General features: G+C 62.5%; 1 protein-coding gene across 1 annotated transcript in view; it reads right to left on the bottom strand.

Annotated features, from left to right (window-relative positions):
- Positions 1 to 2,754: 2,754 nt before the first annotated feature.
- Positions 2,755 to 13,686, bottom strand: part of ARHGAP44 (Rho GTPase activating protein 44) — a 30,162-nt gene continuing 19,230 nt past the window's right edge. The window contains 15 exon segments of the mRNA XM_087750586.1: positions 2,755 to 3,037; positions 4,584 to 4,748; positions 4,751 to 4,915; positions 5,009 to 5,074; positions 6,851 to 7,068; positions 7,347 to 7,364; positions 7,943 to 8,123; positions 8,408 to 8,499; positions 8,630 to 8,743; positions 8,829 to 8,909; positions 9,848 to 9,929; positions 11,776 to 11,887; positions 12,024 to 12,151; positions 12,981 to 13,062; positions 13,140 to 13,208. Coding sequence (XP_087606712.1) covers positions 2,889 to 3,037; positions 4,584 to 4,748; positions 4,751 to 4,915; positions 5,009 to 5,074; positions 6,851 to 7,068; positions 7,347 to 7,364; positions 7,943 to 8,123; positions 8,408 to 8,499; positions 8,630 to 8,743; positions 8,829 to 8,909; positions 9,848 to 9,929; positions 11,776 to 11,887; positions 12,024 to 12,151; positions 12,981 to 13,062; positions 13,140 to 13,208 — 1,722 coding nt within the window. The 3' untranslated portion in view covers positions 2,755 to 2,888.

Genomic DNA, 13,686 nt, shown 5'->3' with positions numbered 1-13,686 from the left:
GGTGGGGTCAGTGTGGGCCTGATCCTGCCCCCGGTGTGGTGGCCGTCTGCCTGGTGGGAGGTCCTGGGGGTGGTGGCAGCACGGAGAGCACTGGAGTCACAGTACTGTGCCCACCAAGGAAGGGGATGTCTGGAGAAACTTGGTGTGGCCACGGCAGTAGGCAGGAATGGAGGTGGGATGGAGGCGGAGGCAGAAGTGGAGGAGAGGAAGAGGGTGCTGGAAGTAGACATGGAGGTGGGATCAGGGTGGAGGAGATGGAGATGGGTGTGGAGGAGGTGGGATTGGGGTGGAGGTGGAGGAGATGAAGGTGGAAGTGGAGGAGGTAGGGGTGGATGAGGTAGGATGGAGGTGGAGGTGATGGAGGAGACAGACAGAGATGGAGGTAGAACTGGAGGAGATGGAGGTGGAGATGGAGGAAGTAGGACTGGGTGGAGGTGGAGGAGGAGATGAAGGTGAAGGAGACCGTCCCTTGCTGGATGGCTGCCCCAGGCTAAGGCCCTTGCTGTGTCACCACTGATGCCATGGCTGTGACCCTGCTTTGCAGCAGAGGACCAACGTGGGTTTGTCACCCATGTGTCACCCAGGCAAGCAGCGTCCCTGCACACAGCAGGTTCCCCGGGGCACTGACCAGGGGATGCCACCAGTCACAGGGTATGATCGGCCATGGGATGTCCCTGACGACGGGATGTCACCGGCCGTGCAGTGGCATGGCATGCCAGTGGCCATGGGGTGCCGTGGATGGGGGCAGCTAGGAGGGACAGCTGTGCTGCCCGGGCCTTCGCCACCGTTGCTGTTGGAGTTGGAGGGTGGGAGGTGCTCCAAGAGATGCTGTTGGGTGGGGGGTTTTGATGCCACCCTTATGACCAACCCGAACAGCCGTGACCTTCCATCTCCCTGCAACGTCCAGAGTACCCAAGTGTCCCTGATGCCCTCCTGGAGCAGCTCCCAGGGGTGTCAGAGGTGGCCCTGGGGCTCCTGGTGGCATGTCACAGGCTGCAGAGCCCCAGCAGCCCCTGTACCCCACGAGCCACCCCCCGCACCCTGGCCTTGGCTCGGGTGCATTGCACCGGCGGCGGGGTGCTGGGGGAGCAGTGCTGAGCCCAGGAGTGGCACGGGGGCTGCTTGGGGTGTGCAGCCCTTCCCAGCCGTGCAACCCTTTTTGGGGTGGGGGATTTCCAAGCTCTCCTTCACCAGAGGGGCCCCCAGGCTGGGGACCCCCCAACAACGGGCCCAGTGTAGGCAGAGCATCTCAACCTTCCCCAGTCCCTGTGTCTGCCCGCAGGCGGGACGGGACGGCCCAGAGGTGCCTCCCCAGGCAGCAGCATCCCCTCCCCGCACCCCACGGACGTGCCCCTGCGTACCCCACAAAGCGGGGTCCCGGCCCCATCCCCACCCCACCAGGCTGGGGGTGCCCCTGGTGCCATACAGCCCCATCCACTGCCTGTCCTCCCCCACCGTGTGGGGGTCCCCACTGCACGCAACACTGCTCAGCCCCAAAATGCAGGCAAGGACCTGCTGCAACTGGGTTGGTGCCCACCCCGGGTATGGGATCACCCCAAATCCAGGCTGGGACCACCCCAAGCCCGGTGCTGCCCCATCCCATGGGACCAGGACCACAACAGGCTGCACAAAGCAAACCCCATCATTTTAACCACCCCAAAACCTCCTTAATTTCCTACAGCAATTTCCTACAGCAAACCGCCCTCCAAGTGTCCATGGCCATCTCCACGTCCACCAATCCCAGCTGGGACCACCCCAAATCCAGGTTGGGATCACCCCAAATCCCAATCCAGGCTGGGACCACCCCAAATTCAGTCTGGGACCATCCCAAATCCAGCCTAGGATGACCCCAAATCCAGGTTGGGACCATCCCAATTCCAGGCTGGGACCACCCCAAATCCCAATCCCAGGCTGGGATCACCCCAAATCCCAATCCAGGCTGAGACCACACCAAATCCAGGCTGGGACCACCCCACGCCTGGCACTGCCCCATCCCACGGCACCAGGACCCCACCACCCCGCGCAGCCCCCACCCCACCATTTTACCCCCTCCACCGCCGCCGCCACGGCGCTGCCGGTGCCGACAGGCATTAACCAAACGCCAGCGCGGCCGGGCAGGTCACAGCCAGTGGCACACGGATTTATTGATTGCTTTGGGGTGCTGGTGCCCCCGGGGGCCCGCCTGGGGCCAGGGGCACGGCGCAAGCGGGGCGGGGGGCGAAGCGCTGCCATTTCCGTCCTCCCCCTGTGCACCGGGTGGGCGGGAATGGCTCCAAATAAAACAAATCTCTATATATTTCTTCTCTATATATACAAATATATAATATATATATATCTCTGCCGATATATATATATCTCTCTCTCTTATCTCTCTGGAAAGGATAAAAGGTTAATTTGTCTTCGCATGCACGACCAAAGCCACCAACCCACGGGGACAGCGGGTGCCGAGGGACGCGTGCCCTCGCCCGCCGGCACCTGGCGAGCCCGGGGGGGCCGCATCCTGCATCCCCAGGTTATTGCTGGTCAGGTCCCATCCTGCTCCGGCGAACAAGCGGAGGGGGAAGAAGCCAAAGAAATGAAATCCCGCTGCAAAGCGCCAGCGAGCTGCTTGTCACCTGGCCGGTAGCCGGTGGCACCCGCCGCCGGGGCACGGACGAGATGGTGGCGTCACCCCAGGACCGTGGGTGCTGCGGGGTGGGGGGGGGGCGCAGGCACCCGGTCAAAAGGCAAAGTCTGGATAAGGCGAAAATAAAATGAAATAAAGAACAGCGACCGCCCCCAAACCGGGTGCTTTGCCACCCAAAACTGGCGTGCCGGTGGCCCTCGGTGCCGGTGGCCATTGCTGGCCCCTGGGTGCCGCAAGGATGAGCTTGGGGACAGGGACACTGTCATAGGGCTGTGCTCTCCGATTCCTCCTCCTCCTCCTGCCGGGTGGCCGGGCCTGGCCCCGAGAGTCTCTGCGGTGCCTCCGGCGGGTCCCGGCCCAGGGTGGCATCCGGGGGGACGTGGAGGGAGGGGACCTCAAAACGGAGCAGACCTGCGGGAGGGCAGAGTCAGGGGGACGCCGCGGCGGCAGGACACCTTGCCGGGGCTGGCGCGACGTCAGTGCCACAGCCAGGGATGTCACCGTGGGTCCCTGCTCTGTGCCACCCCACCCTAGCTGCAGCCTGTGACGCCAGCCCCGGTGTCCTCGCTGTCCCCACATGCTGCCCGTCCCACGCAGGTGACACCGCTGTCCCCCCCTCCTGAGGGACGCGCAGGGTGAGGCAGCACGTGCCGAGGCTGGCGCTGTCACCGCCGTCCCTTGCTGAGAGCGGAGTAACCCACCCCCGGGTAGAAAAAGCGCTGCTGCCTGCGCTGCCAGGTCCTGGTGCCTGCTGCCAGCTTGGGGACCCCACGACGGGCAGCCGCTCCCGTGGGGACGTGGCGGGGAGCTGCACCCATGCCAGGGTGCAATGCCAGGGTGTGATGTCAGGGCTGCACCCAGGGCTGCAGCGATGCCAGGGTGCAATGCCGGGCTGCACCCATGCCAGTGTGGGATGCCTGGGTGTGATGTCAGGGCTGCACTGCTGCCTGCATGCAATGCCAGGGTGCAATGGTGGGCTGAATCCATGCCAGGGAGCAATGCCAGGGTGCAGTGCCAGGGCCTCAGCAATGCCAGGGTGCAATACCGGGGCTGCACGGGTGCCAGGGTGCAATGCCAGGCTGTGACGCCAGAGCCGCGCCAAAGGCCGGCTGCCCGCCGGGGGGGCGCCTGGCTGGGCTCTGCGGGGTGCCCGGGGGCTCGCTGCCACCCGTGCTGCCCACCCTGTCACAGGGCTGGTGGGACCCGGAGGAGCAGAGCCCCCATGGCCAGCTGGGCCAGAGCCGGGGGCTCCCAGCCGTGCCCGGCCCCACGCTCCCCCGGCCTCCGTGTCCCCCGCTGTCCCCGATGCCACCTGGCACTTCCAAAGCATCGCCCTGACTGTACCCCCCGCAAAGAGCGCAGCCCCCACTGCTGCAGGGACACCGGGGGGGGGGGCGGGAATGACACCAACAAAACGTGGGGACAGGGAGGTCAGGACAGCAGCACAGCCTCGTGGCGCTTCCCGGGGACACTGCCACCTTCCCGGGGACAGTTCTGCCTTGCCAGGAACATTGCCACCTTCCCGGGGACACCACCACTGTCCCAAGGATGCTGCCACCCTCCCAGTGACAGTTCCACCTTCCCAGGGACATTGTTACCTTCCTGGGGACACTGCCACCTTCCCAGGGACACAGCCAACTTCCCAAGGATGTTGCCATCTTCCCGAGTACATTGTCACCTTCCTGGGGACAGTTCCACCTTCCCAGAGACATTGTCACCTTCCCAGAGACATTGCCACCTTTCTGGGGGCATCATCACCTTCTGGAGGATGCTGCCACCTTCCCAGGGACAGTTCTGCCTTTCCAAGGACACTGTCACCTTCCTGGGGACACTGCCACCTTCCCTGGTGATGCTGCCACCTTCCCAGGGACATCATCACCTTCCTGGGGACACCGCCACCCTCCCGGCCCCCCCCCGCAGCCGCCCCCTGTGTCGTGTCCCCCCCCCCCGGGGTTACCTGTGGCGGTGCCGTCCCCGGGGCCCGCGGCGTCCAGGCGGGGGGGCTCGGGGGGGCCGGGGGCGGCGGGGGGGGGGCTGGGGCGGGGGGGCAGGGCGGGGCGGGGCCGCGGCTTGGGGGTGGGGCGGGACTTGGGGGGGGCGGTGGCGGCGGGGGGGGCAGGGGCGGCGGCGGGGGGGGGCAGGGCTGCGCGGCGGGGGGGCAAGGGGCGGGGGGGCCGTAGGGGGAGGGGGTGCTGGGGGGGGTGGGGGAGAGGCTGGCGGGGGAGGGCTGCCCCCCCCCCTGCTCCCCCGCGGCCGCCCGCGGCGGGATGGGCGCCAGCTTCTTGGCCCCTGCGGGAGAGACGGGGGGGTCAGGGTGCGGGGGGGGCCCGCACCCAGCGGGGGGACCCCTCCCCCCCCGTGTCACCCCCGCCCCGCTCCTACCTTTGCGCGGGGCGCGCGGGCTCTGCTCGGCGGGCGTGGGGGGGGCGGGCGGCGGCGCGGCCCCGGGGGGGGGTCCTTGGGCCGGGGGGTGCTGGGGGGGGGAAAGGGGGGGAGAAGGGGGGGGAGAAAGGGGGGAGAGAAGGGGGGGGGAGAAGGGGGGGGGGGAAGGGGGGGGGAGAAAGGGGGGGGGGGAGAAAGGGGGGGGAGAAAGGGGGGGAGAAAGGGGGGGGGAGAAAGGGGGGGGGGAGAAGGGGGGGGAGAAGGGGGGGGAGAAGGGGGGAGAAGGGGGGGAGAAGGGGGGGAGAAGGGGGGGAGAAGGGGGGGAGAAAGGGGGGGGGGAGAAGGGGGGGAGAAGGGGGGGAGAAGGGGGGGAGAAGGGGGGAGAAGGGGGGGAGAAGGGGGGAAGGAAAAGAGGGAAAAGAAAATTAAAGATTAAAGGGAAAGGAAAAGAAGGAATTCAAAGAAAAATAAAAGGAAAAGAAACAAAATGAAATAGAATGAAAAAATGAAGAAACTGGAAAATTACAATAAAATTTAAATAAAATAAAAAATAATTAACAAAACTAAAACAAAAAGCATAACATAAAAATTAGAAAATATATATCATTTATAATAACTTCTATAAAAGAAAAAATTGAACATAAAACAGAAATAAAATTAAACAATAAAATAGCAAAACTTAAATGAAAAATAAAAATTAAACAAAAAATTAAAAATTAGCAATAATAAAGGATAAAAAATTAAAAAATTTAAAAGTTAAACATTAGCAATAGTAATAAAAATAAGGAAAAATAAAAAATAAAAAATTTAAAAGTTAACAATGCTAATAAAAAAAGGAAAATAAAAAATAAACAAAAATTTTAAAATTACAAATTGAAAATAATAATGAAGAGGAAAATCAAACATTAAAACTGAAAACCGAACGATAATAATAACCAAGAAAAAGGAAAATAAACCCCAGCGAAGGCAGGAGGCGGCCGAGCCCTGAGGCCCTGCCCCCCCCAGCCCCCCGCCAGCGGCGACCGGGCCACCGCCCCCCCCCCCCCCGGGTTTGGGGACCCTGCGGCCGGGCGGGGGGGGGGGAGCGGCGAAGGGAGCGACCAGGGCGGGGGGCGAGCAGCGAGGAGGAGGAGGAGGAGGAGGAGGAGGAGGAGGAGGAGGGAGGAGGAAGGCTCCCGCCGCGCCAGGGCTGGGGACGGGGGAGAGCAGCGGAGCCGAAGCCCCCCCGCCTCGTCCCACCGCACCAGGATCGGGCCCCGCGGCACGACCCCCCCGGGGCTGCCACCCCCACCCATGGGTGCACCCCGGGGCAGAGCGCGGCTCGGGGGCAGCTGCAAAGCTCGGCTCCCCTTTTGGGGCAGGACAGGTGGAATTGGGGTGCTTTCCCCCACCCGGCCCCTGCAAATTGAAGTCGGACACAGGGCAGAGGAAGGGCTCGGGCTCCTTCAGGCTTCTCCTTGCACCTCCAGCCCCCATTCCGCTGCGGCCCGGCGACACCCGCTGCGAGCCGCCCTCGGGACCCGCAGGAAAATCCCTGAGGATGGGGACATGGCGGTGGTGGCAGGGATGCTGAGCATCCTCCATCCCGCTGTCCCATGGATGCCGCTCCTCTCCCAGGGATGCTGAGCATCCTTTCCCGCTGTCCCATGGATGCCACTCCTCTCCCAGGGATGCTGAGCATCCTCTGTCCCGCTGTCCCATGGATGCCGCTCCTGTCCCAGGGATGCTGAGCACCCCCTCCCGCTGCCTCTGGTGCGGCAGTGGGGTTGGTTTGCTGCTGGATTCATGCATGGGGAGGATGCCCAGGCTGGGGACACGGTGGGTACTGGTGGCCTTACCTTGTCCGCTCGGCTCCCGGGGGGAAGCCGAAGCTGGTGGGAGGTGGGGAAGGGGTAGCTGAAATATCCGGCGATTGCTCGGGAATTGGCGAGTGGGGCGCGGCGGGGAGCTCGGCGGGCGGCGCGGGGGGCTGAGTGGCCGGCGGGGTGGAGGACGCCTTGCGCACCCCTGAGGTGCCTCGGCGAGCCACCCACGAGGTGTCCATCACCCTGACGCCCATGCTGCGGGGACACAGAGACAGGCGCTCAGCACCCGCCCGGCCGGAGGGGACCGCCGGCACCGCGTCACGGCTCCTTTGGGGTGCTGGTCCCTAAAAATGCCTCTTCCACAGGGAAGCTGCTGGGAATGAACCTCCAGGGCAACAGGGCAGGGGTGGCAGCGTGGGACGTGCTTGTGTCACCCACCGGCCACCTCTCCCTTCCCCAGGCACCAGCAGGCACCAGCATCCTCCCAGCACCCTCCCAGCACCCTCCCAGCACCGCTGCAGAGGACACAGTACCTTTGGATTTTCCTAAGGCTGCATGGGCAGAAACACACGATTATTAGTGTAAAGAGACCCTAAAACTTGACAGTGCCCAGGCTGAGAGCCCGCTGCTCGGAAGGGAGCTGCGGGGGCAAGGGGCTTCGAGCGAGGGGGCGGGAGTGGCACGGGGGGACCAGGCTCTGCCGGAGAAGGGGAGAGCCCTGGGGACATATTTTTGGAGCTGGGGAGAGCCCTGGGGGTGTTTTTTAAAGATGGGGAGAGGCCTGGGAACATATTTTGTCGATGGGGAGAGCCCCAGGGTGTTTTCTGGAGCCCACCCGACTGGCTGTGGTCCCTGGGAGGTGGCACAGCAGGGGACACGCACAGGCTGGGAGCGGGGAGCTTTGCCCAGGAGCGGAGCCCGCAGAGCTTGGGGACACCAGGGCACCCGACCCCACCATGGCACAGCCCCGGTGCCACACAGCGGGCTGGGGGCAGGCATCAAGCCCCCGGCCACCTGAGCATCCCCAAGAGCCCAGCATGGGGAGCAGGGGGGTCTTCCCACCCAACCTCCCCCACCTCAGTGCCACCACCTCCCTTCTCCCCAAACCCTGGCACCGCAAAGACCCTACCCATCCTTCTTGTAAAACTCCAGCATCATGTTGTCCGTGGCCACGCTGAGGGGCCGCCGCGCCTGGTCATGCTGCCGGCGGTCTGCGTGGTCCATGTCCGGGGAGGGCATGGAGCTGTAGTTGGCGTTGTGGTTGACGTGCATGGGGCTGCCGTAGTTGCCGGTCACATTGAACTCGATGTCTGCGGTGGGGGAAGGAGAGGGGAGGGGACCTTGGGTTGTGTGTCCTCAGTGAGGGGTGGGATGGGGGTATTGGCACTGCAGGGGATGCTGGAGCGGCTGGGTTGGGCTCACTGCTGCGATGAGTCTTGCCAGATCTCTGCCTGAGACCCCCCCCCCAATCCAAGGCAAGCAGAGGGGGGTGGCAAAAATAACTACAGCAGCTCAGTACCCCCTCCCCAGGAGGAGGGCCGGGAGGTCCCACGAAGCCCATCCTGCCCCACCATGGCCACGGGGCACAGCCTACCTCCGGGGAAGAACCAGTCGGCGTGCTGGATGAGCGGCTCGATGATGCCCACAATCTGCAGCGAGACGGTCGTCATCATCTCCGTCACGTTCCTGCAAGGCGGCGGGCAGCGGCTCAGCAACCCCGCCGCAGCCCAGCATGATTCCCAACAGGATTTTGGCCCCAGACACCCCCTTCCCCAGCATCCCTCTGGCACGCTCGCTTTCCACCCGGATACCTTACCCGTCTGCCTGCGGCCAGAGGAGGTTGGGTCCCAGCACAATGGCCACGTTGCTCGGCGTCATTTTATTCGTGTCCTGGTACTCAGTCAGCTTGGCCAGGAATTTAATCAGGTACCTGGCAAGCAGAGCCAAGCCGTGTGGGTGTTCCAGGATGACTCCCACTCCATCCCCTCCCCGGGTCCCGCTGGCCCCAGGCTCACCTGATGTTGTTGTAGTTGGCTTTGGGCAGCTTCTCGCAGGCGTTCCAGAGAGCCTGCAGCCGCTTCTCCTGCTCCGGGATGCTGCGAGGAGGTGGGCGAGAGGGTCATCCCCCATTCCCACCCCACCCCAGGGCTTTGGACCTCCCAGCCCTGCCCTCAGGGACCCCGCGAGACCCTGGGGCTGCTGCCAACATTATATAAATAAATTAACCCCAAAAACCTGGCCAAAATGAGAAGGAAACCTTTCGGCTGCAGGCTGGATGCTGCTCCTCCCCTCACCTCTGCACAGCCCCCCCGAGGTTTGCGTTTTGGGGATGTGTTCCCCTTTGAAGGCGAAATTACTGCAAACAGCCCCCCAAAACAACAGCCTGCTCCCCCATGTGCCACCCTTGGGGACTGTCCCCTCCGTCGAGCCACCGCCACGTCCCTGCCATGCTCCAGCAGTCCCAGGACAGGGGGAGGACATGGTCAGACCCATATTCAGGCACCACTGAGGTGGTTCCCACCCTAAAAGGAGAGCTCCTTCTCCCACCTCCCTCTGCCCCTCACCCCCTACCCCAAACACCTCCCACGGTGGAGCAGGCACCCTGGTGCCACCTCAGCTGGCCCCACCCTGCTGGTTTGGGGGGGTTTCAGGGTGCAGAGCACCCCAGCAAAGCAGGTGGGAGCTCCCTTGGCCAGCTGTCCCCAGGCTTTGCACACCCATCCAGAAATGGCCGCAGCGCCCGGCACCCACGGGCTTGCCGAAAGATGCTAGGAGAGCTCAGCCACCTTGGCCAGGGTGCTCTGGATCACGGTGGGGACATCAGGGGTGGGGGACGCCAAGGCCACCCTTGCTGCTGGGACCCACGATGCTCAAGGAGCATCACAGGAACGCTCCTGGCTCTCAGACCCCAGAGGAAACATCCAAAACGCTGTGAGCCATGTCAGAAATCGCTCACGGTCCCCAAACCATCCACGGGGACCCGAGGTGCTACCGCCCGTGTCATGGAGGAATGGGGGAGATGCCCCAGACTCACTTGGAGGCCTGGATCCACTCCTCGTACAGCTCGAACGTCATGAGGGGCTCTGGCAGCTCTCGCAGGTAGGACTTGAGGGCTCCTGCGGCACGCAAGGGACACAGGGCTCAGCACCGCGGGAGGCGTCATGAGTGGCACTGGCCACCAGGCACCGAGCGGTTTCACTCCTTGGCATTTTGACTCGCATCCCTCCCAGCCTCCCCACCCACACATCCCAAAGCACCCATTAGTCCCTCCAGCCTGGCAGAGCCCGTAGCATCCCCTGACCCCCAGCAACCACCTCGCCACCTCCACCTACTCCCTCTGGGCACCTCCCCAATTCCCTCCACCATTTTTGCCTCCACTGGGTGTTCACGCAGCTCTTCAATACTCATTTTTTTGTCTAGGACGTTCACCGCTCCTTGCACTGGAAGAAGGTTCCCATTGCAGTCAGTAGGAAACCAGGGTCCAATCCTGCACCCGCTGGAGAGCCCAGCCCAGGATGGGGGCAGCCGACTGGCATTTGAACCCAATTAATGCTTAATAGCAGCCCTGCGGGCTCAGATCTGTGCTTGGAGAGGGTCTTCACCCCACAAGAGGTAGAGAGAAGATGGCTAGCTTGATGATAACACGTGTGAAACATCCTGACCGCTCTCTGCTCCTGCGGAGCCACTCCTGATCAGCATCACCCTCATTAGTGTCACCAGGTCCCCAATGCCACCTTGGATTACAATTGCATCCCTGTTTTCTTCCTTGCCTGTGACCAAAAGTTCTGCTCGAGCCCTTGGCTTGGGGAGGGGACGTGCAGGTCAAGGTTACGCAAACTTGTTTGTGCGCCTTGGTGGATGGCAACTCCCGAACGCCCCAAGAGCTGTATTTCTGCACCTACATTTGTCCCCCCATATACGCTGCCTTTGCTGTTCAAAGGCTTTGGGACAAATCACAGACAGGTTGAGGTGGGAAGGGACCTCTGGAGGTCATCTGGTCCAACCCCATGCTCCAGCAGGACCATGACTGTGTCCTGATGGCTTTTGAGTATCTCCAAGGATGGAGACTCCACCACCTCCCTGGGCAACCTGTGCCAATGCTTGGTCACCTGCACAATGACAAAGTGTCTCCTGATGTTCAGAGGGAACCTCCCGTGGTTCAGTTGGTGCCCACTGCCTCTCGTCCTGGCACTGGCACCACTGGAAAGAGCTCTGACTTCTTGGCACCCTCACTGCAGGTATTTGTATCCATCGATGAGATCCCACCCAAGCCATCTCTGCTCCAGGCTGAACAGCTCCAGCTCCTTCAGCCTTTTCTCCTAGCAGAGATGCTTCAGGCCCTTCATCATCTTCATGACCTTTCACTGGAGACTCTCCAGTATGTCCATGTCTCTCATAGTGCCCAGCACTGGACTCAGCACTCCAGGTGTGGCCCCACCAGTGCTGAGCAGAGGGGCAGGATCACCTCCCTTGACCTGCTGCCATCACTCCTCCCACTGCAGCCCAGGACACTATTTGCCTTCGTGTTGCTGGCCCATGGTCAGCTTGGTGGCCACCAGGACCCCTGGGGCCATCTCTGCTAAGCTGCTTCCCAACTGGTCCCAGTGCCCGGGGCTGCTCCTCCCCAGGGCCAGGACTTGACATGTCCCCTGGCTGAACTTCTCCAGGTCTCCCTCAGCCCATCTCTCCAGCCCATGCAGGTCCCTCTGGATGGCAGCACGACCCTCTGGAGCATCGGCCACCCCTCCCGGTTTGGTGCTGAGGGTGCGCCCTACCCCATCGTCCACGTCGTTAATGAAGATGCTAATGAGGACCGGACCCCATATCAACCCCTGGACTACACCCCTAGTTACTGGCTTCCAACGAGACTTCGTGCACCCTCTGGGTGCCCAAGGTGGGCGCTTGGGGGCTGGATGGGTCATCCTGCTCACCCCAGCCCCCCCGCCCCGAGGCAGCCCCTACCTGCAATGGCGTGCGGGTCGGCCGAGTACTCCTGCACGTCCACCACGCAGCAGTCCAGGGCGGCCTTGAGCTTCTTCAGCTTGGAGGCCGAGGGAGCCACTCGGAAGAGACCCTTCGCAGAGGACACGGGAGAGCATCAGACAAGCTTTGGGGCCAGGGATGTCCCCAAAGCCCCCCGGTTCCTTATCCCCTTGCACCCATGTCCCTTCCATCATGCCCAACCCAGGGCGGTAGGACATGGGACCCACCTCCTCCTGCATGCCGCACTCCAGCAGCATCGTCACGCACGCCTCCACCGGGAAGGCGATCTCCCGCCCGCTGACAGCCAGGTGCTCCTCCAAGGGCTTCCCGAAGGAGGGCTTCTCCATCCACGCCTCTGTGACGGGCAGAGGGGGTGAGAGGAAGGAGAGGACATGGCGGGGACGGCACCGGGTCCGGCCTCCCCTCCCCGAAAGCCCCTTGGATCACAGCGTTTCAGCAGCAAAATATTCCATCTGAGTGTTGCTAAAACAACAGGACCCCACACCTCCGTCCTGGGTGGCTCGGGAAGTGCTTTTTAAAGATGAAATCCAAACAAAATGTTTTCCAGTCATCACACAGGACATTTCAAAGGGGCTGGATAACGTTTTCCGGGGGGAGCAATCACAGGCAAACCTTTGCAATATATTCCCCCTTCTTCCATCACAGTTTGAGGCAGGAATATTTTGTAGGATCAAGAGAAAAAAATAAAATACAGATCACTCCCTGCCCCGGCAGCACCCCGAGCCCTGCCCTGGGGAACGCGCTGCTCTTGGGGCCATCGTGCGGGGCTTTCCCCGACCTCGGTCTCCCAGCCCACCTCCTGCGGAGGTTGCGCACTGCAAAGCAAAGCCCCAAGATCCCCCTTGGCGCTGGGTTCCCACCTCCGGTGCTGCGCTCGATGGGGATATTTGGGCAGGTTTCCCCCCGCCCCGCTCCATGCTGCCGGCTGGATCCTGCCCCCTGCCACCAAGTGGGACGGGGATGCCCTCCCCAGCGCCGGGGCGGGCGGGATGCAGACGGGGCGAGCAAAGGGAGGATGCTCAGCCACAAACCCAGCACCACACCATGGCGTGGCGTCACGCTGCAGCCAGCTCATCGGCACGGCGCAGTCCCGTATGGCTCCGGCGTGACGTGGAGTCCTCGGCATTGCATGCAGGAGCGGGACAGACCCCGCCGGCACTTACCCTGCTGGGCTTTAATTTGAGGCAGGACATTCTGCAAAAGCGCTAAGGATTTCCGATGGTACTCTGCCTGCACCTCGATCAGCTGGGGGGAGAGACGGCACTGGCTGTCACCCCTACGGATGGGGACGGAGGAGTCCCATGGGTATGGGTGGCACTTACGGTTTGAAAATAGTTTGCATAGTCTACTTCTTTGGCCACAAAATTGTACATGTCAGCCGAGAGCTGGTCCTGCGGAGAGCAGAGAATTAGTCACCGTCCCACTCGTGCTGCCCTGATACCACCATGATGGGCTTTTCGGAGGCCACCAGGAGGGACCGGCTTGGCCACACCAGGAGCCAAGGTGCAACGTGGCATGTTGCAGCACCCGCTCAAGATGCGCTTGGGATGCCGCACACACAGCAGCATTGCAGGGCTTTGCTTTCTGCTGCCCTCCACCCTCGCTGCCCTGCTCCTTCCAGAGCCCACAATTAGCCAGTGCCTTGCAACGAGCTCTCTAGAAGTGAGAGTTACTTGGAAACAACCTGTCAGCCTGTGCCGGTTTGGCTGGGAGAGAGTTAATTTTCTTCACAGCAGCTGGTGTGGGGCTATGGTTTGGATCTGTGCTGGAAACAGCGCTGATAACACAGGGCTGGTTTGGCAAGTGCTGAGCCGTGCTGACACTGAGTCAAGGCCTTTTCTGCTGTCACCCCCCCACCAGTGAGGAGGC

This window comes from Nipponia nippon, unplaced genomic scaffold (assembly GCF_047370975.1).
Source record: "Nipponia nippon isolate SJK-2023a ecotype South Korea unplaced genomic scaffold, ASM4737097v1 scaffold_14, whole genome shotgun sequence".
Lineage (NCBI taxonomy): Eukaryota > Metazoa > Chordata > Aves > Pelecaniformes > Threskiornithidae > Nipponia > Nipponia nippon.
This window is presented reverse-complemented; position numbering and strand designations above follow the sequence as displayed.